Source organism: Ylistrum balloti, unplaced genomic scaffold, assembly GCF_031769215.1.
Source record: "Ylistrum balloti isolate Yb309-2 unplaced genomic scaffold, AGI_CSIRO_Ybal_v1 Utg369980, whole genome shotgun sequence".
NCBI lineage: Eukaryota > Metazoa > Mollusca > Bivalvia > Pectinida > Pectinidae > Ylistrum > Ylistrum balloti.
Genome location: NW_026782068.1, coordinates 122,607 through 146,429, shown reverse-complemented (window position 1 = coordinate 146,429; position 23,823 = coordinate 122,607). Strand labels below are relative to the sequence as shown.

At 36.6% G+C, this 23,823-nt stretch overlaps 1 protein-coding gene across 1 annotated transcript in view; it reads right to left on the bottom strand.

Annotated features, from left to right (window-relative positions):
• The window catches only part of LOC132547803 (fibrocystin-L-like), a 111,832-nt gene that overhangs the window by 52,336 nt on the left and 35,673 nt on the right, over window positions 1-23,823 (bottom strand). Inside the window, exons 7-26 of the mRNA XM_060211606.1 lie at window positions 22,759-22,839; window positions 21,992-22,127; window positions 21,585-21,722; window positions 20,537-20,633; window positions 20,054-20,111; window positions 19,463-19,556; window positions 18,292-18,342; window positions 17,957-18,121; window positions 17,135-17,208; window positions 15,117-15,150; window positions 14,621-14,691; window positions 13,959-14,063; window positions 12,601-12,696; window positions 11,976-12,232; window positions 11,266-11,384; window positions 10,165-10,336; window positions 9,459-9,582; window positions 8,912-9,058; window positions 8,049-8,206; window positions 7,215-7,453 (exon numbers count right to left, since the gene is read on the bottom strand). Of these exons, the coding sequence (XP_060067589.1) occupies window positions 7,215-7,453; window positions 8,049-8,206; window positions 8,912-9,058; window positions 9,459-9,582; window positions 10,165-10,336; window positions 11,266-11,384; window positions 11,976-12,232; window positions 12,601-12,696; window positions 13,959-14,063; window positions 14,621-14,691; window positions 15,117-15,150; window positions 17,135-17,208; window positions 17,957-18,121; window positions 18,292-18,342; window positions 19,463-19,556; window positions 20,054-20,111; window positions 20,537-20,633; window positions 21,585-21,722; window positions 21,992-22,127; window positions 22,759-22,839 (2,416 nt within the window). The remainder of the gene's footprint in view (window positions 1-7,214; window positions 7,454-8,048; window positions 8,207-8,911; window positions 9,059-9,458; window positions 9,583-10,164; window positions 10,337-11,265; window positions 11,385-11,975; window positions 12,233-12,600; window positions 12,697-13,958; window positions 14,064-14,620; window positions 14,692-15,116; window positions 15,151-17,134; window positions 17,209-17,956; window positions 18,122-18,291; window positions 18,343-19,462; window positions 19,557-20,053; window positions 20,112-20,536; window positions 20,634-21,584; window positions 21,723-21,991; window positions 22,128-22,758; window positions 22,840-23,823) is intronic.

The following is a 23,823-nucleotide window of genomic DNA, read 5'->3' as shown; positions in this document are numbered from 1 at the left end:
CTACCAAAGGAAGTTTGTGTTTCCCAGGTGTCTTGTTCTGTCCCAACCCAAGGAAGTTTGTGTTTCCCAGGTGTCTTGTTCCGTCCCTACCCAAGGAAGTTTGTGTTTCCCAGGTGTCTTGTTCCGTCCCTACCCAAGGAAGTTTGTGTTTCTCAGGTGTCTTGTTCTGTCCCTACCCAATGAAGTTTGTGTTTTCCAGGTGTATTGTTCTGTCCCTACCCAAAGAAGTTTGTGTTTTCCAGGTGTATTGTTCTGTCACTACCCAAGGAAGTTTGTGTTTCTCAGGTGTCTTGTTCTGTCCCTACCCAAGGAAGTTTGTGTTTCCCAGGTGTCTTGTTCTGTCCCTACCCAAGGAAGTTTGTGTTTTTCAGGTGTCTTGTTCTGTCACTACCCAAGGAAGTTTGTGTTTCTCAGGTGTCTTGTTCTGTCACTACCCAAGGAAGTTTGTGTTTCTCAGGTGTCTTGTTCTGTCCCAACCCAAGGAAGTTTGTGTTTCCCAGGTGTCTTGTTCCGTCCCTACCCAAGGAAGTTTGTGTTTTCCAGGTGTCTTGTTCTGTCACTACCCAAGGAAGTTTGTGTTTCCCAGGTGTCTTGTTCTGTCCCTACCCAAGGAAGTTTGTGTTTTCCAGGTGTCTTGTTCTGTCACTACCCAAGGAAGTTTGTGTTTCCCAGTTCCCAGGTGTCTTGTTCTGTCCCTACCCAAAGAAGTTTGTGTTTCCCAGGTGTCTTGTTCTGTCCCTACCCAAAGAAGTTTGTGTTTCCCAGGTGTCTTGTTCTGTCCCTACCCAAGGAAGTTTGTGTTTCCAAGGTGTCTTGTTCTGTCACTACCCGAAGAAGTTTGTGTTTTCCAGGTGTATTGTTCTGTCCCTACCCAAAGAAGTTTGTGTTTTCCAGGTGTCTTGTTCTGTCACTACCCAAGGAAGTTTGTGTTTCCCAGGTGTCTTGTTCTGTCACTACCTGTGAAGGAAGTTTGTGTTTCCCAGGTGTCTTGTTCTGTCACTACCCAAGGAAGTTTGTGTTTCTCAGGAAGTGTGTTTCCAAGGCTGTCATATTCTGTCACTACCCAAGGGTGTAGTTTGTGTTTTGTTTTCCAGGTGTCTTGTTCTGTCACTACCCAAGGAAGTTTGTGTTTCTCAGGTGTCTTGTTCTGTCACTACCCAAGGAAGTTTGTGTTTCTCAGGTGTTTCTCAGGTGTATTGTTCTGTCACTACCCAAGGAAGTTTGTGTTTCTCAGGTGTCTTGTTCTGTCCCTACCCAAGGAAGTTTGTGTTTCCAAGGTGTCTTGTTCTGTCACTACCCAAGGAAGTTTGTGTTTCCCAGGTGTCTTGTTCCGTCCCTACCCAAGGAAGTTTGTGTTTCCCAGGTGTCTTGTTCTGTCACTACCCAAGGAAGTTTGTGTTTCCCAGGTGTCTTGTTCTGTCACTACCCAAGGAAGTTTGTGTTTCCCAGGTGTCTTGTTCTGTCACTACCCAAGGAAGTTTGTGTTTCTCAGGTGTCTTGTTCTGTCCCAACCCAAGGAAGTTTGTGTTTTCCAGGTGTCTTGTTCTGTCACTACCCAAGGAAGTTTGTGTTTCCCAGGTGTCTTGTTCTGTCACTACCCAAGGAAGTTTGTGTTTCCCAGGTGTCTTGTTCTGTCACTACCCAAGGAAGTTTGTGTTTCTCAGGTGTGTTGTTCTGTCCCTACCCAAGGAAGTTTGTGTTTCCAAGGTGTCTTGTTCTGTCACTACCCAAGGAAGTTTGTGTTTCCCAGGTGAAGATCCCAGGTGTCTTGTTCTGTCACTACCCAAGGAAGTTTGTGTTTCTCAGGTGTGTTGTTCTGTCCCTACCCAAGGAAGTTTGTGTTTCCAAGGTGTCTTGTTCTGTCACTACCCGAAGAAGTTTGTGTTTTCCAGGTGTATTCATGTCCCTGACAGTGTTCTGTCACAAAGGAAGTTTGTGTTTCAACCTCATGTCTTGTTCTGTCACTACCCAAGGAAGTTTGTGTTTCCTCAGGTGTCTTGTTCTGTCAGGAAGGAAGTTTGTGTTTTTCCAGGTGTCTTGTTCTGTCCAGTCAACTACCCAAGGATTTGTGTTTCTCATTCTGACAGTCAACAACAGATTTATAACCTCATTCTGACATTGAACAACCGTTTACAACCTCATTCTGACAGGCAACAAAGATTTACAACCTCATTCTGTTTAACAACAGATTTACAACCTCATTCTGACATTGAACAACAGATTTACAACCTCATTCTGACAGTCAACAACAGATTTACAACCTCATTCTGACAGTCAACAACAGATTTACAACCTCATTCTGACAGGCAACAACAGATTTACAACCTCATTCTGACAGTCAACAACAGATTTACAACCTCATTCTGACAGGCAACAACAGATTTACAACCTCATTCTGACAGTCAACAACAGATTTACAACCTCATTCTGACAGTCAACAACAGATTTACAACCTCATTCTGACAGTCAACAACAGATTTACAACCTCATTCTGACAGTCAACAACAGATTTACAACCTCATTCTGACAGTCAACAACAGATTTACAACCTCATTCTGACAGTCAACAACAGATTTACAACCTCATTCTGTCAGTCAACAACAGATTTATAACCTCATTCTGACATTGAACAACCGATTTACAACCTCATTCTGACAGTCAACAACAGATTTACAACCTCATTCTGACAGTCAACAACAGATTTATAACCTCATTCTGACAATGAACAACAGATTTACAATGAACAACAGATTTACAACCTCATTCTGACAGTCAACAACAGATTTACAACCTCATTCTGACAGTCAACAACAGATTTACAACCTCATTCTGACAATGAACAACAGATTTACAACCTCATTCTGACAGTCAACAACAGATTTATAACCTTTCTGACAGTGAACAACAGATTTACAACCTCATTCTGACAGTCAACAACAGATTTATAACCTCATTCTGACAATGAACAACAGATTTACAACCTCATTCTGACAGTCAACAACAGATTTACAACCTCATTCTGACAGTCAACAACAGATTTATAACCTCATTCTGACATTGAACAACTGATTTACAACCTCATTCTGACAGTCAACAACAGATTTACAACCTCATTCTGACAATGAACAACAGATTTACAACCTCATTCTGACAGTCAACAACAGATTTACAACCTCATTCTGACAGTCAACAACAGATTTATAACCTCATTCTGACATTGAACAACAGATTTACAACCTCATTCTGACAGTCAACAACAGATTTATAACCTCATTCTGACAGTCAACAACAGATTTACAACCTCATTCTGACAGTCAACAACAGATTTACAACCTCATTCTGACAGTCAACAACAGATTTACAACCTCATTCTGACATTCAACAACAGATTTATAACCTCATTCTGACAGTCAAAAACAGATTTATAACCTCATTCTGACATTGAACAACCGATTTACAACCTCATTCTGACAGTCAACAACAGATTTACAACCTCATTCTGACAGTCAACAACAGATTTACAACCTCATTCTGACATTCAACAACCGATTTACAACCTCATTCTGACAGTCAACAACAGATTTACAACCTCATTCTGACAGTCAACAACAGATTTACAACCTCATTCTGACATTCAACAACAGATTTATAACCTCATTCTGACAGTCAACAACAGATTTACAACCTCATTCTGACATTGAACAACTGATTTACAACCTCATTCTGACAGTCAACAACAGATTTATAACCTCATTCTGACAATGAACAACAGATTTACAACCTCATTCTGACAGTCAACAACAGATTTATAACCTCATTCTGACAATGAACAACAGATTTACAACCTCATTCTGACAGTCAACAACAGATTTACAACCTCATTCTGACAGTCAACAACAGATTTACAACCTCATTCTGACAGTCAACAACAGATTTATAACCTCATTCTGACATTGAACAACTGATTTACAACCTCATTCTGACAGTCAACAACAGATTTATAACCTCATTCTGACAATGAACAACAGATTTACAACCTCATTCTGACAGTCAACAACAGATTTACAACCTCATTCTGACAGTCAACAACAGATTTATAACCTCATTCTGACATTGAACAACTGATTTACAACCTCATTCTGACAGTCAACAACAGATTTATAACCTCATTCTGACAATGAACAACAGATTTACAACCTCATTCTGACAGTCAACAACAGATTTACAACCTCATTCTGACAGTCAACAACAGATTTATAACCTCATTCTGACATTGAACAACTGATTTACAACCTCATTCTGACAGTCAACAACAGATTTATAACCTCATTCTGACAATGAACAACAGATTTACAACCTCATTCTGACAGTCAACAACAGATTTACAACCTCATTCTGACAGTCAACAACAGATTTATAACCTCATTTTGACATTGAACAACTGATTTACAACCTCATTCTGACAGTCAACAACAGATTTACAACCTCATTCTGACAGTCAACAACAGATTCACAACCTCATTCTGACATTCAACAACAGATTTATAACCTCATTCTGACAATGAACAACAGATTTACAACCTCATTCTGACAGTCAACAACAGATTTACAACCTCATTCTGACAATGAACAACAGATTTACAACCTCATTCTGACAGTCAACAACTGATTTACAACCTCATTCTGACAGTCAACAACAGATTTACAACCTCATTCTGACAGTCAACAACTGATTTACAACCTCATTCTGACAATGAACAACAGATTTACAACCTCATTCTGACAGTCAACAACTGATTTACAACCTCATCCTGACAGGCAACAACAGATTTACAACCTCATTCTGACAATGAACAACAGATTTACAACCTCATTCTGACAGTCAACAACTGATTTACAACCTCATTCTGACAGTCAACAACAGATTTACAACCTCATTCTGACAGTCAACAACTGATTTACAACCTCATTCTGACAATGAACAACAGATTTACAACCTCATTCTGACAGTCAACAACTGATTTACAACCTCATCCTGACAGGCAACAACAGATTTACAACCTCATTCTGACAGTCAACAACAGATTTACAACCTCATTCTGACAGTCAACAACAGATTTACAACCTCATTCTGACAATGAACAACAGATTTACAACCTCATTCTGACAGTCAACAACAGATTTATAACCTCATTCTGACATTGAACAACAGATTTACAACCTCATTCTGACAGGCAACAACAGATTTACAACCTCATTCTGACAGTCAACAACAGATTTACAACCTCATTCTGACAGTCAACAACAGATTCACAACTTCATTCTGACAGTCAACAACAGATTTACAACCTCATTCTGACAGTCAACAACAGATTTACAACCTCATTCTGACAATGAACAACAGATTTACAACCTCATTCTGACAATGAACAACAGATTTACAACCTCATTCTGACAGTCAACAACAGATTCACAACCTCATTCTGACAATGAACAACAGATTTACAACCTCATTCTGACAATGAACAACAGATTTACAACCTCATTCTGACAATGAACAACAGATTTACAACCTCATTCTGACAGTCAACAACAGATTTACAACCTCATTCTGACAATGAACAACAGATTTACAACCTCATTCTGACAACAACTGATTTACAACCTCATCCTGACAGGCAACAACAGATTTACAACCTCATTCTGACATTGAACAACAGATTTACAACCTCATTCTGACAGTCAACAACTGATTTACAACCTCATCCTGACAGGCAACAACAGATTTACAACCTCATTCTGACATTGAACAACTGATTTACAACCTCATTCTGACAGTCAACAACAGATTTACAACCTCATTCTGACATTCAACAACAGATTTACAACCTCATTCTGACAGTCAACAACAGATTTACAACCTCATTCTGACAATGAACAACAGATTTACAACCTCATTCTGACAGTCAACAACAGATTTACAACCTCATTCTGACAGTCAACAACAGATTTACAACCTCATTCTGACATTGAACAACAGATTTACAACCTCATTCTGACAATGAACAACAGATTTACAACCTCATTCTGACAGTCAACAACAGATTTACAACCTCATTCTGACAGTCAACAACAGATTTACAACCTCATTCTGACAGTCAACAACCGATTTACAACCTCATTCTGACAATGAACAACAGATTTACAACCTCATTCTGACAGTCAACAACAGATTCACAACCTCATTCTGACAGTCAACAACAGATTTACAACCTCATCCTGACAGGCAACAACAGATTTACAACCTCATTCTGACAATGAACAACAGATTTACAACCTCATTCTGACAGTCAACAACTGATTTACAACCTCATCCTGACAGGCAACAACAGATTTACAACCTCATTCTGACAGTCAACAACAGATTTACAACCTCATTCTGACAGTCAACAACAGATTTACAACCTCATTCTGACAATGAACAACAGATTTACAACCTCATTCTGACAATGAACAACAGATTTACAACCTCATTCTGACAGTCAACAACAGATTCACAACCTCATTCTGACATTGAACAACAGATTTACAACCTCATTCTGACATTCAACAACAGATTTACAACCTCATTCTGACAGTCAACAACAGATTCACAACTTCATTCTGACAGTCAACAACAGATTTACAACCTCATTCTGACAGTCAACAACAGATTTACAACCTCATTCTGACAGTCAACAACAGATTTATAACCTCATTCTGACATTGAACAACCGATCTACAACCTCATTCTGACAGTCAACAACAGATTTACAACCTCATTCTGACAGTCAACAACAGATTTACAACCTCATTCTGACAGTCAACAACTGATTTACAACCTCATTCTGACAGTCAACAACAGATTTATAACCTCATTCTGACAGTCAACAACAGATTTATAACCTCATTCTGACATTGAACAACTGATTTACAACCTCATTCTGACAGGCAACAACAGATTTACAACCTCATTCTGACAGTCAACAACAGATTTACAACCTCATTCTGACATTCAACAACAGATTTACAACCTCATTCTGACGGAAAATGGTCAATTTGCTTTGGAGTAGATCATTATGTGTGACCAGACTATATTTACATGGAAATTACTTAAAATATTCTTCATTGGAAGCAATCTTCTGTTGTTTGCTTAGAATTTTTTTTATATTTACAGTTGTCGTACCTTATTGTCTCCCACAGGCCTGGCACGAGAGGCTGATTTGTAGTATAGGTATTTAGCATTTTTGAGGCAGTACCTTCCACAATAGGGCTCAATATTTCCAACTATATTTCCTCCGAGATTCATCAAACTTGGACTATTCTCATAGTCTTCAGAATAGATAGTGAAGATATTCTTTGTCAGGAAGTGTGGACATCTGGCCCCGATGCCTATCTCTAACTTAGCTTTGATCTGGAATAAAAAAAAAAACCCATACATAGAGTTTAAATTTCAAATGTAAATTTATGATACGGTCGAAGAATTGTTCATTTTAGCAAGTCTTTGCCTTGTTAATCATTTGTAATATATCTTACTGTGATGTCATTTTAGATAATGATGTGACATCACACATTCACAGATGGCGTTGTGATATAAGAATAGAGACCAGAGATAAAGAGCAGACATGATTTCATGTTTGACATAGAAATGTCTATTTTTGGCTATACTTGCTGGAAAAATCTATCATGTGATAAAAAGGAAACAGTTGAACCCACTTAATGTCACGTCTGTTAATATCACTTTCCGGTTCTATGTAATCTAACATATGATAATGTCACTTATTTTCATGTGGGCAACACTTAATTACGCATCATTTTGCCAAATATCACAAAAAAAAAAATAGTTATTTCCCTTTGATCTGTTATTTATGAAACATGTCACAAATTTTTCATTTCAGCTCATCAAATTAAAGCTCACTTTAAAAAATTCTTAGAATTGTTTTCTCATTTCAAAAACTCATGAATATTCACATCAAATTGAAACTCATTTAAAATTCTAAATCGCTTACATCATCAGCGGATGTTGGCCCAGGAACCAGAGGTGGTGTAATGCTATGACCAATAGTTAATACCAGTGTATCGCGTCCAGATTGTCCTTTTGTTTTCTCCTCAACTGTGACTTTTAGAGGCGTCATCACATTGACAGGTTCCAGGCTCGGTAGATCACCTGTTGGAGTTAGATATACATACTGATACACAATGTCACCACATACTGATACATAGTGTTACCACTACACAGTGTCACCACATACTGATACAGTGTCACCACTACACAGTGTCACCACATACTGATACACAGTGTCACCACTATACAGTGTCACAACATACTGATACACAGTGTCACCACATACTGATACACAGTGTCACCACATACTGATACACAGTGTCACCACATACTGAAACACAGTGTCACCACTACACAGTGTCACCACATACTGATACACAGTGTCACCACTATACAGTGTCACAACATACTGATACACAGTGTCACCACATACTGATACACAGTGTCACCACTACACAGTGTCACCACATACTGATACACAGTGTCACCACAGATTAGGTATGTAGTTACCATTAAGCAAAGTTATTGATGGAAACCAATTGGCCAAATAGAAATGAAGTACTTAATTAATAATGCATAAAAATCTACAAATGATGTTGTTAGTCAAACATGGATTGAAGGACACGTTGATACACCTCCAAACCAAATTTGACTGATATCTATTCATATTTGATAAAGTTATCATATGGAAACTAAAGTGGAACGGACAGATGGACAGATACTCCCTAAATTGATATATATATATATATTTTTTGTTGAAAAGTGAGTATAAGATAACACAATCTATAAAAATTATTCTATATTTACCAATTTTAGAATCCAATGTTACTCTGTATATTGGAGAGTTAGGTACGGATGTCACTGTCACTTTCACTACATCTTCTTCCATAAAAACCGGAATGCTCTGAATGGCTCTCTGTATAACATTAGCTGTTGCCGTGGAATCAATAACACCTGGATAAAACGTCAAAAATATATTTTAGAGACGTAAGGTAAGTAATGATATCAATCGCTGCAGCTTAACTTTTGTCCTGTAGTTTAAAGTTGGACATTACAGCTGTAATGAAAGTAATGAGAGCACATTTAACAGTGGGTAAAAAAAATAAGAATTTCGGGTGAGAAAGAAAAGTACTATGGACATGATTGAGATATAAAAGACAATTTAATGATGGGCACAAAAAAAAGTTTCATGGGAAAAAATTGAATACTCTACCGATGATGGAGGTCTACATGCGAAGTAAATCAAGATTCCCTTATGAATCACCTGCTTTTTGTCTTCTCTCATCAAATTTGAGTTTGAAATATGATTCTGCTGACGGGTATTTACTTTGTTACTTTTATCGTCTATTTATACCTGTGATGGTGTCAAACATCTTCAGTCGGTACGTTTTGCCTGCCTGTGGGTTTTCAATCTTTATTTCCTGAACTTCAGCGGTGTACTCATCATCAGAATCTAACAGCTTTTCGAACGTCAGCTCCTGGGAAGATTTGAACAGATTTAGATATCAAATTGATTCCTTTATCGTATAGCTGGTAATTTTTAAGGGTCAAAATTTTCGTGGGTTTTTTTTTGTTAAAACATTTGATTGAACAAATTTTAACAAATGAAAATTTCACAGTGTGGATGTAAAGTGATATCATATACTGTAAAAACGGTAATTTCCACGGGTATAAATTTTAGAGATTTGTTTTTTAACAAATTAACAATTTCAAGTTTCACAATCTAGATGAAAACGGACATCATAAAAATGTAAAAGTACACTGAATATTAACAAGTCTATTTATTTCATGATCAAATTTTTCACAACTACGTTAATATTCTATGTAAAATAGTGAAAATCTCACCCCTGTGAAAACAACCTGCCATAATGTATTTTGACTAAACCCTTCAACACCACATCTCTGACAAAGTCAGTTTATAGAGATTTTGAAATCATTCTAGTAGAAGAGATTTTGGTATCCAATTAGATTATGTACATAGAATTTCAGCATTATAATTGATGCCTCTAGAAGCGAGAGTTTGATATGCGTAGGTAATATATATCTCCCGTTGTCTTTACCTGTTTTTCTTTGACAACAGCCTTGGAAAAATGGAGTTGATGTTCTTCCATTTTCAGTGCTCCCGTATCTGCATCATTGACTCCAGAAAAAGGAGGCGTGTCTTCTGTGAACATTCCCCACTGTACAAAGGAGGACTCGTCGACATGGCGATGCACAATCTCATAGTAGTAACTGTAAACGTGTTATAGATATATCTGTATGATTATAGTAACACTAAAGGGTAGGCCATCTTCTTCAAACTTCTCTTCTCAATGTTCCATCTATTCAGACTACAGAGTTATCTGCCCTTGTAAGCAGGTATTATTTGTTACTTCATTTGTTTTTTGAGAGATTAATGACATAAACTTGTGAGAAAACAATGTGATTTTCTTACACAAACAAGTGGTGGAAAAATAACGCCTGCTCACAAGAGCAGATAACTCTGTATGGTGGAAAGACAGAACTGAGCCCTGGATATCTGGCTTAATGAACTTATAAATTTTAGTGTTGTGCTAAACAAAAATTATCCTAACTGCATCAGTTAGCAGTGAATATTTTACCAGGGTTTAAAATTTCTCCACTTGGGAATGTTTTCTAGTGGCAGTAGGAGAGAATTTCTGCTTATTACAACAGTAGCCTTTTACAGTGAGTATTTTACCTGATTTGAATCTCCTCCACATAAGAATGTTTTTTAGGGGAAACAAAGATCATTTATCATTTAGTTTAAGTTGATTTAATCCATCCATTATAATTTCCATTCAATGAGATTGGAATGATATCTTCAATTATGTCAGAATGTTTGAACAATAATAACTTCAACATACCTGAAGAACTTGACAATAAGTCAGTCTCAAAAATCAGTTTATCCTGAAAATAAGCCTGTTGTTTCTTTTATAAATAAATCTATATTTTCATACTAATGAAGAAAATAAACTAAATCTCATCTTTTAAGTTTCAGACTATTTGACCTCCGTGACCTTGAATAATGTTAAAATAACTATCAAAAGATTTGGTGTCGTGAAGTATTATGGTAAATTTTGTTGTATGAATCCACATGACCCAGACGTGAAACAATTATTTCTACATTTTATTGAAAAATGAAATGAAAACATGAGACTCACAATTTCTTTTCCTGTAATTCAACGATATCAGAAATCTGTTTGTCTTGGTGGCCATTGTTATAGTACGACTCGCACTCCACCATCGTTGTATAGTCCTGGCTACTGGCAATCTCCTTCATCTACAGAAATACGGGTACAAGTCAAAGGTATTATGTCATTTCGTAATATAGAGTTATCTGCTCTTGATTGTTACGTAATTGTATGCCAGATAATAATGTTATTAATTTGTGAAAATATGACATCAATTTCTCATAAAGATCAACAACTGACCACAGCAGCAGTGATAAGTCGGCATAAGTTACACTGCCTTTCTACATCACAAAGATATAGGGGTAAACTGATTCATCGTGATGTGATATATATCGCATTACTACCGTATTTCCAATCCTATGAACCGCACCCAAGTATAAGTATAAGTAAATTCACTCTGACTCAATATTTAACATGTCTTTTCTATTTTAATATAATGCTTTCAATTAATTATTCAAAACAGATGGTATACATAATTGCTTCCTCAAGGCTCCTGATAGTCACGTCGTAAATGATTTTTTATAATTCCTTAATGTCGCAGAGGAAGAATTACTGAGCTACAGGAAATCATCCGAATCGCTGATTTTTTACTCTGCCTTTAACGATATTTTCAAACAAAGACAAAAGCCAAGAAACATTTATTTAGTAACACTGAGATCAGGATTACCAGTTTAACCTACCATGCCATCTATGTTCCTGAAAAACAGCCTGGCCCCGCCACATCCCTTCAGCATCATTCTAAATCTGGCAGTAAAAGGGGCCACTATGAATCCACTGATACGAACAACAAAGCTGTCAGAGGAAGTGCTGGAATAATATGAGTCTTCCAATGTTGTATTCTGGTACCCCACATCATTATCACTCAGTGAACGAACATCAGCCAGGTCAGCAAAACTCTTGATTAAATCCCAAGTTTCACAAAGTCCACCTCTTGATCCTTCAGGAATAAAATGATAAGATTGAAAAAAAAATATTTCACATTTCTTTGGAACATTTTCTCATTTTGTTTCCTAAAATAGATCTTTTCTGATATAGAAGTTGCATAATGCTGATTTGTCAAGAAAAATCTACAAAATGCCTTTATCAACTCCAAAGCAAATTTTGGATGATTTTTATAAAAAGGAATTATGACCTTGACCTTTGAACCCTAAAAGACCATTTCTGTTAAGGTTTCTCATCATTTTATTATCACGTACTTACATGTATATGATCACAATTTCCAAAGAAATTAAGAGATCTTTATTAACAATAAGTGTAGTGGAATAAAATCCCCCGCAGATATTACTGACTATAGGTTAATATTACCTGCATAAAGATGTTCCTCATCATGTCTAGGTTTCTCAGGTGTAACACATGTTAGTTCTGTGGTAGATCTAACATTTATATCTTTACACTCCAATTCTGAAAAGGGAAAATTTATCATACTATATCAGATAACTACTATAAAAACACTAAATGTAACCCATGATTGCTAAACTCACCAATAACAGTTCAATAGCATTCACCACTATCTTTATATGATTATGACTTGTATTCCTTGAGTTTTTCACAAATTCTCTCAAATATGAAATCCTGAAAGTCTGACGAGATCATTTTGATGTAGAAATAAACTAAAGTGAACTGGACATCTAAACACACACAGATGTGAGTTTTAACTCACAGTTACTCATAACCAATTAGAAAAGAGTGTTAACTCACAGTTACTCATAACCAATTAGAAAAGAGTGTTAACTCACAGTTACTCATAACCAATTAGAAAAGAGTGTTAACTCACAGTTACTCATAACCAATTATAAAAGAGTTTAAAATCACAGTTACACATGACCAATTAGAGTTAAAACTCACAGTTACTCATAACCAATTAGAAAACAGTGTAAACTCACAGTTACTCATAACCAATCAGAAAAGAGTTTTAACTCACAGTTACTCATAACCAATTAGAAAAGAGTGTTAACTCACAGTTACTCATAACCAATTAGAAAACAGTGTAAACTCAGTTACTCATAACCAATTAGAAAAGAGTTTAAAATCAAAATTACACATAACCGATTAGAAAACAGTGTAAACTCACAGTTACTCATAACCAATTAGAAAAGAGTGTAAACTTAGTTACTCATAACCAATTAGAAAAGAGTGTTAACTCACAGTTACTCATAACCAATTAGAAAAGAGTGTTAACTCACAGTTACTCATAACCAATTATAAAAGAGTTTACAATCATAGTTACACATAACCAATTAGAAAAGAGTCAAAACTCACAAGTACTCATAACCAATTAGAAAACAGTGTAAACTCACAGTTACTCATAACCATTTAGAAAAGAGTGTAAACTCAGTTACTCATAACCAATTAGAAAAGAGTTTAAAATCACAGTTACACATGACCAATTAGAAAAGAGTCAAAACTCACAAGTACTCATAACCAATTAGAAAAGAGTTTAAAATCACAGTTACACATGACCAATTAGAAAAGAGTCAAAACTCACAAGTACTCATAACCAATTAGAAAAGAGTTTAAACTCAGAGTTACTCATAACCAATTAGAAAAGAGTGTAAACTCACAGTTTCTCATAACCAGTGAGCAAAAAAGGTGAGGGCATTTAAGATACAACAAAAGTTTATCGTCATTTTCGATAATCTTTTAGAAATGATACAAATACACACCTCCTACTAGGACAGAAGTTGCATCCTTTGCGAAGCCTCTTCCATTCACTGTGATGAGAGTTCCTCCAATAACACTCCCGACTGAAGGGCTTATGGATGCGACATCTAACCAAAAAATAAGTATTTGAAAAATAAAACTCAATGTCAAAATTGAAACATCCTGAAACATCAGCTGAAACACTAAAGAGATTGGTATCAACCATCCCCATATTTTCGTTGGTTAAAAGTCCAATCTTTCATTCTCTGATTAATGAATATTTCTGAAACTTACCTTCTTTTTATATTGAAATGCAGGAACCAATACATTAACTATAACAAGTGAAAGAAATAACAATTGTATAATTTTAAAACAATTTTGAGAGAAATTTTAGCCTCTGTAAAAACACATACTGATATTTGTTTAATTTCAAGGGGAGAATATTTTACAGCTGTACTGGTTTGACCTTGTTCACAGATATCTGATTTTTGCGGTTCAATAGATTTGTATCCATGTTTACATGCAACAGATATTTTCCGAAATTTTAAAATTTTTAAGAACGGTTTGGTGGATATCTAATTTATTTTTATTTTCCCAAAATGTAGAGAAATTAAATCCTTCATGATAATCACCAATAATACAGTGTTTAAGGGAGAATTGTGTGGGGTGTAAGGCCTGAACTTACAGGGGTACATCTGGAACACAGCTAACTGGTTGTTCACAGTGAGCCAGGTCAGGTCAGGATGTATTCTTGATCTGAAAACAAATGTACAACATGTCATTTACAGCACATATGAATGACATCTTAAATCTAACTTGTTTGCTAGATTTAATTGTCCCCATCCTCCCCCCTACAAACCCCCAAATAATCAGGATGATTTTGATTCAAGCCCCTCTATGTGGCTACCTCAATGAACATTAAAATATAAGAGTCAAATCACATGCTTTACTGCAATTAAGATGAAATTTTCAAATCACAAAAAATTCTGTCCATGTTATTGAAAACGAATTTAAGACATTGTTCATGTACATAAACATTATTAAATGTTATTTTAACAAAAAAATAGTGAAAATTACAGTTTTTTTATCTTTTTGCAGCAAAATATGAAAGAAACTCAAGTTTTAAAATGTTCCTCAAGTAAATATTTAAAAAGCAGTGATTTTTGAAATTTTTACATTACCTGCCATCAACTATCATGGAAAAACCGAGGTTGTCTGAAATTTAAACAAAATGTCTATTAATCCTACTTTTACACAGGGTCTATGTGAGAACGGCAATACAGTGTGATGTTTGTGTGGACACAGGGTCTATGTGAGAATGGCAATATGGTGTGATTGTTGTGTGGACACAGGGTCTATGTGAGAACGGCAATATGGTGTGATTGTTGTGTGGGCACAGGGTCTATGTGAAAACGGCAATATGGTGTGATGTTTGTGCGGGCACAGGGTCTATGTGAGAACGGCAATACGGTGTGATGTTCGTGTGGACACAGGGTCTATGTGAAAACGGCAATATGGTGTGATGTTTGTGCGGGCACAGGGTCTATGCGAGAACGGCAATACGGTGTGATGTTCGTGTGGACACAGGGTCTATGTGAGAACGTCAATATGATGTGATGATTGTGTGGACACAGGGTCTATGTGAGAATGTAAATATGGTGTGATGTTTGTGTGGACACAGGGTCTATGTGATAACGGCAATACGGTGTTATGTTCGTGTGGACACAGGGTCTATGTGAGAACGGCAATATGATGTGATGATTGTGTGGACACAGGGTCTATGTGAGAATGGAAATACGGTGTGATGTTTGTGTGGACACAGGGTCTATGTGAGAACGGCAATATGATGTGATGATTGTGTGGACACAGGGTCTATGTGAGAATGTAAATATGGTGTGATGTTTGTGTGGACACACGGTCTATGTGATAACGGCAATACGGTGTTATGTTCGTGTGGACACAGGGTCAATGTGAGAACGGCAATATGGTGTGATGGTTGTAGGGACACAGGGTCTATGTGAGAACGGCAATATGGTGTGATGGTTGTGTGGACACAGGGTCTATGTGAGAACGGCAATATGGTGTGATGGTTGTGTGGACACAGGGTCTATGTGAGAACGGCAATATGGTGTGATTGTTGTGTGGACACAGGGTCTATCTGATAATGGCAATATGGTGTAATGATTGTGAGGACACAGAGTCTACTTGACAATGGTAATATGGTGTGGTGATTGTATGGTGTAATGTTGACTTAACAGTCTTAGGGAAATTAAAAAATATCTGTAAAAGGAACAAAGACAAAGAAATTAGCAGAACACTAATGTCATCAGAGATGGAAATTGATGATGTCTCAAGTCTGTTGATCACTGATTAATGATAAATGCTGCAGGATTTGATATCATTTTTAACAATACCGTATGATACAGTTGAATTCATTATTTGGCCCCACTGTATCCAATTATAAATTTGTATTGAAAGGTGCTTTTTCACGAGTGTGTCTTTCTTTACAATCTTTTAGAATGTGCCATAAAATCAACTCGTGCTTGGTAATAACGAAAATACAAAACACAGGAGCCCTTCCAAAACACTAGGGTTCTATTCTTGTAATTTTTCATTGGGTTTTGTTTATATCTCATTTTGGGAGGTCAGGTGGCACCCTGGTAATACACTTGCCTTTCACCTGCCTGACCGTGTGTGGATTTTCCAGGGAACTATGAATTCCTCCTACCATAACACCTTTCACACCCTTCAATCTGGACCAACGAGACTGATTTATCATAAGCTATTAGATTGTTTTACAATTGTTGTAAGATAGATAAAGTTTATATCTACATGTATTGATAAAATCACTCTTGTTGAAGTACACTAGTGTCCTACCATGGGGGGAAATGCTACAACCCAGGGAAAATCCACATCAGACAGATCACCATGTGATCAGGGGACAACATCTACAATGTTGCTAATATGCCACAGATTGTGTTGCAATGATGACAGGAAATTAAAACAAATTTTGATAATCAATTCACTCAGATAGAGAGGACTTGAAAAATTCCTCATGAAGAAATTTCTGAAATAGTGTGTCTCACCAATTTTATATTTAAATTCACACCAGAATCTACATTTAAGGTAGAAAATGATTGAACAGCTTTTTTTAATGACTGATAACTTACATCTAATCAACTCACTGCTCTGTACATACCTATATTGATGTTGACAGCTTTACATGTTAAAGTTCCGGTGTACGCATCCTCGGAGTCCAGCTCCAGGCCGTATCTAAAAACGATACAGAAGCGAACGCATAAACATCTGGGCCCGTATTCATGAAAGCATTCTCATGCTCAAGCATAGATTTTGTGTTCAAGCAGTGCTTTTTATAATTTGCCTACATCATATAAAATAATTAAAAAATTCAAATATAAACATTGAATATAACTTTGACTTGAAGTCCTTTCAAATTTTTTAAAAATCTTTGGCAAAATCAGCTCTATTTATTAATTTTCAACTTAAACAAGACATAAGACTTGAGCACAAAATTCATGGTTGAGCATGAGAACGGTTTCATGAATACGAGCCCAGGCCATTGTAGACACATTAATCAAGTCTAGTGATCATAAAAAAAAATACATTTACATAATATACATACAGCCGTAACACATGCCTGTTAATAAGCCCACCAGTATATATTGTACTGCCAGAATAAAAGACATGACATGACAAGAAATACTGTTTCATTGTCTTGTAATAAGCCCGCCCTCAGACTTTGAATATGTATATGTCAACCCACATAGGCTTATTCCAGAATAAGATATGAATAACTTCAGCCAAGTTATTATAGTACGGAGGACTTCCATTTGACCTTGAAACCATGTATTTGACCCTAAAAATTGCTTTCATGGTTGACTTTCAAAAGATAATGATATATTCCAGTTTTTTAATATTCATATATAAACCTAGTCAAATCAAAGTCCTGGAATGTACTATAAAAGGTTCAAATTAAACATTATGTGCCATCATTATTTACAGATGTTTTGTTGCATGGAGCCACAGAGAATTTCTGCTGTTTTGACCTGAGCTGTAGAGAATTTCTGCTGTGCTGACTTGAGCCACAGAGAATTCCGGCTGTTCTGACTTGAGCAACAGAGAATTTCTGCTGTGCTGACTTGAGCCACAGAGAATTTCTTCTTTGCTGACTTGAGAGAAAATAAGTGTTAAATACATACATTTTGCAAGGTTCAAATACTTCTGCATAACCAATAAAACAATTGTTTTGCACTATATTTAATATGTCTATATCCTATTGCATTCATATCACCATGAATGCAAAAGAAACACTGTTCAATCTATATATCAACTTACAGTTTGCCTGAGTCATCCTTCATCTGGCATTGGTCTTCACCAAGGAACACCCTACAAGAAACAACACAGAGGTTGCAGTATAAAATTTATTCTGAAAATATTCTTGTGTGAACTGAAAGTGGTATCACAAAAGATTTTCTGCACTAGACTTATAAACACCTTCATTTATCAGAAGCTCTGAAGCAATTATATCTATACAGAAGATGGATAATTTGTTTGAAAAATGTTCTGAAACATGAAAAAAGATTAATGTTAGAACGAAATGATTTTGTCACTTAAATGATCAATTGTCATAAAAAATTGTTGAGAAACTTGTGGCAGCATTTAGCTTTCAGAAAACCTTTATATAAAGATCTCATATAAGAAATAGAAAAAGAATACAGTTTATCTATGATAACTTAACAATACGTCAGAATTAAGTACAGTGAATTAAGCATGTAGCACAAACCCCTGCCGTCTACAAGCTTAGAACTGATGCGGCACTTCAAAATCTCCTTCCACTTACTAAAATGTAACTCTATACAGACTTTATATACAAACTTCTGTTATCTATGAGCTTAGAACTGATTTGGTACTTCAAAAACTCCTTCCATTTACTCTAATGTAACTCTAAACAGACTTAATATGTCACTTCTGCTATTAAACCAAGGGCAGGATAAAAAGGTATTAAAGAAATTGATAAAAAAGTTCCTAAAATATTAGATTTTAAAATAATTTCCCATTTCAAACTTTAGGTGATAATAAAACAAAATCATAAACTCTGCTTTAAGACATAGAATGGAAACACATTAACTAAAGATTACTAGATGGAAGAATTTGCCGTGATGCCGTTCCTATAGGCTTTCGAAGCATTGTTAGAAACTGAAAAAGAAACCCGTTATTTTCAGAAAACCATTCAAACTACATATATATGCTGGTAGTTGGTAGCTACTTCTGGCCATTTACTAGTTCCTGCCACCGCACATCTGCTGATAGAAAACACTTAGGCTCTCCTTCACAAGACATTGTACTGGTAGTTTAGCTATAACACATGTGATCATTTGTCACACCAGTACAGTGGCAAGATCTGGTACTTGTTGAGAAATGGTCACCAACCAGTACAGAAGCACCTGTTTGACCCTGGTAACATGACCCCAATTATAAAATACATAAACCCTGGATGTTATCTCACCTTAAAATTCGTACATCCAGTCCATTAGTGGATGCAATAGGATTGATATCATATTGTGATGTGAAGATTCTTCCTTTAAATGTTATCAAAGTATCTAAAATTAAAACAAAACAAAAAGTATTCAAAACATTTACCAATAAACTATTTATCAAAGGATCACTGATACATTGTAGTTTGAACGTAAATTTATTTCCCGAAATATTGACATTTGACCTTTTGTATATGATGTGACCTTTTGTACGTGATGTGATCTTTTGTGTCTAATTTAACCTTTTGTATATGATGTGACCTTTTGTACATGATTTGATCTTTTGTATCTAATTTAACCTTTCGTATCTAATTTGACCTTTTGTATCTGATTTGCCCTTTAACAATTTGTCACTAGATTTGGTAAAGTAAATCTATCAATATGTATAATATTATACTGAAGATATTCAAAAACATTTAAGATTCATATCAAATTGTAAACATCTCATTTGTGGACAAAGAAATTTGTTAAAAGAGTAATTTAAGGATTTTCCAGTACTAGTATTTGTTTTTATACTTCAGAAAACATCAGACATTGTAGACTGGAATAAAAATTTTACTTACCTGGAGGACCGGTTCGAGGAGAAAAACTAGTGAACAGAGGTGTGTTCCGAGCAGTAGTCTAAAAATACAAAAATTACCAAAGATTGAAGAAAAAAAACTTTACCTGGTCAACCATCTACAATGCTATGCTTCGTTAATTCTGTTTTTTTTAAATGCAACTAGTTTACAATGTAAACTTTGATGCAGTTTCACATTCCACAGATTTAATCTTAATGACCTTTTAAAGATCTTATATACTTAACTATATGTTTGATTTTATGTGTTAGATTCTTCATCCTTTTCCAATTTATCAGTTTTATCCATGTGTCCCTCCACCTATCCCGCCAACCCCCACCCCTACAGCCCACCATCTGATAAAAATGGGCTACTGATCACATACATTTATAGAGATCAACTCATCATATATCTGTGATATATACTTCCTCATATTCACATCAGCACATAGTATTTTGATAAATTCCATACCTAGTCTAGAATTCTCACCTGATAGGGACATTGTGTGTTATTACAGATTCTGTTGGTTGATACCATAAATCCGTCTACAGACAATCCTACAATGTAGGTACCTTGTTTCATAGATCTGTAACATCAAAAAAATAAATCAAATTAGAAGTTTTTTTATTTATCAATAATTTTCTATCTAAAGCTGCTTATATTTTACAAGTTGTCTCCCTTTGATTGCAAGCGTCATCAACAAGATTGAAAATTGTAATAACAACTTTCGGCAAACAAGGAGTAACCATGGATACGTGTTCATATAAATATATAGATAAGAGATTAGCTAAACAGAGGATGATGAACATAATTATCGCAAAAAAGTATTTCTTTTTAGTAAAAATCACAATACTAGTTCTACTGGCCAACTTGCACATAACTTTGATTGGATGCAAAAACTATTGTATCTAGATTATTTTTTTTAATAAATTTAGACAGTGTGTTAAAATCCTTTAGGGATGAGAAGCTTTTGCATTTCATGTTAAATTTATGAAATCTCTTTTCTATCATTGATAAAGTTGTTGCATATTTTAAAAGTTAACTGCATCCTCAATTGAATGACCATTACATTTGGTGTACAATCTTCTAGACCAGGGAGAATTTGGAAAATGACCAGCTTCTATCATTGTCTCTTGTATAAATCATCATCATCATCATCACTATCATCATCATCATCATGCAAAAGATTTGGAGCACGCAGCAGCTTACTCTAACAAGGGGAATAACTCTTCCGACTGTTTTTAGTGAAACCATAGACGTATGTGTTTGTATACGTGATGAAGCCATACAATATCATATCTAGTGGAAATCGTGAAAGATAAGCAAGATCGTTTGGTAAATTTTCTTTTTCACAACTTACTACGAAGTCATTCACTGATACCCCGTCCCGGTTATTATAGATATGGTCTGCTTGAACCTTGTTGTTGCGTTATTGACAGAAACGATATTTCGGAACCGTACACCATAACTTGATATACAGTTTAATGTGATAAAGACTGGCTATTTTCAGATATATTAAGACAATATCGTAACAAACGTCGAACCCTGCATTGGTATGGGTCGCACAAGGTCACACTGGAGGGGTCGAACTTCACAAAAATAAGACGCTGAACCTGTGTCAAGGTCATGAAAGGTCAAACCAAAAATACCGATAAACGTCAACTCAGGCAAATTTCTGTGAGGTAAAACACATCAAACAAAAGGTCACAAAAAAACCCTTATCCATTTTCATATACGTCACAGTCAACATAGAAATAAATTGAGAATATAACTTCCGGAAAACATTTGTAATGCAGCGCCACGGGTGACCATGACACGAGGGCTTCCTGTGTGAAGAGGGCAGTGAGGCGGTGTTTTGTCCCGCTCTTGTAGTATTTATGAAATTCTACCGCTTAACACATGAACATTTTTTATAATTATGACGTCACAGTCTAGAATATTTACCGTGTTGTACAGATTATCATGGTACTCGTACACATATCTGCACTGACGTCACACGCGTACGTTTGCATTCCCTTAAACCACACCTTGTTCTCGTTCGGGGAACCTTGTCCGAGATTTGGAGCGTTGCCAGAGAAACCTGAAAACATCATCAGCCTGTCAAAGCCATTCATTAAATCATTATAGTTGTTCTGAAATATATTTTTCCTGAAATTATTGCTGTTAGACACCTACACAGCTTTCTATGACAAAACGATACTTTTACTTTTTTTGAAAGTTCATTTGAAAAGATTTTTGTAAAATTTAAATATGTTAAATGTTGTCATATTTCATCAAGACGGATATCTTCATATATGACAATATTGAGAGAGTATGAAATTCAACATGATATGGCACATGCTTGGTGGATCTGACTGAGGAAGTGCAGCAATACATAGGTATAATTCTCATGATCTGGATAGGACAATACTTAGGTCCCATCTCAATGGCGCCCCTTGTGGAAGGCCTGACTTAGGTTCCATCTCAATGGTGCCCCATGTGGAAGGCCTGACTTAGGTTCCATCTCAATGGTGCCCCTTGTGGAAGGCCTGAATTAGGTCCCATTTCAATGGTGCCCCTTGTGGATGGCCTTACTTAGGTCCCATCTCAATGGTGCCCCTTGTGGAAAGCCTTACTTAGGTCCCATCTCAATGGCCCCCCTTGTGGCAGGCCTGACTTAGGTCCCATCTCAATGGTGCCCCTTGTGTATGGCCTGACTCAGCTGTACTTACCTGAGCCCAGTAGTGTTATTTTCGTTCCCCCGTTGGTGCCTCCGGTGGATGGACTGATGTTCGTCACCATAATTTCCATACCTGCAACAAGTAAAGGAGATAATAGAGGAAAGTTATTTGGAAATGCCTCTTCAAGTACTTAATTCATGGCGATTCCAGGTCACTTAAGTAACCTATGTGACCTGCGGTAGTCACAGTACACAGAGAGGAGAGGTGACCTGAGGTAGTCACAGTACACAGAGAGGAGAGGTGACCTGAGGTAGTCACAGTACATAGAGAGGAGAGGTGACCTGAGGTAGTCACAGTACACAGAGAGGAGAGGTGACCTGAAGTAGTCACAGTACACAGAGAGGAGAGGTGACCTGAAGTAGTCACAGTACACAGAGAGGAGAGGTGACCTGAGGTAGTCACAGTACACAGAGAGGAGAGGTGACCTGAGGTAGTCATAGTATATAGAGAGGAGAGGTGATCTGAGGTAGTCATAGTATATAGAGAGGAGAGGTGACCTGAGGTAGTCACAGTACACAGAGAGGAGAGGTGACCTGAGGTAGTCACAGTATATAGAGAAGAGGTGACCTGAGGTAGTCACAGTACATAGAGAGGAGAGGTGACCTGAGGTAGTCACAGTATATAGAGAAGAGGTGACCTGAGGTAGTCACAGTATATAGAGAAGAGGTGACCTGATGTGGTCACAGTATATAGAGAGGAGAGGTGATCTGAGGTAGTCACAGTATATAGAGAAGAGGTGACCTGATGTGGCCACAGTACATAGAGAGGAGAGGTGACCTGAGGTAGTCACAGTACACAGAGAGGAGAGGTGACCTGAGGTAGTCACAGTACACAGAGAGAAGAGGTGACCTGAGGTAGTCACAGTACATAGTGAGGAGAGGTGACCTGATGTAGTCACAGTACACAGAGAGGAGAGGTGACCTGAGGTAGTCACAGTACACAGAGAGGAGAGGTGACCTGAGGTAGTCACAGTACACAGAGAGGAGAGGTGACCTGAGGTAGACACAGTATATAGAGAGGAGAGGTGACCTGATGTACTCACGTTATATAGAGAGG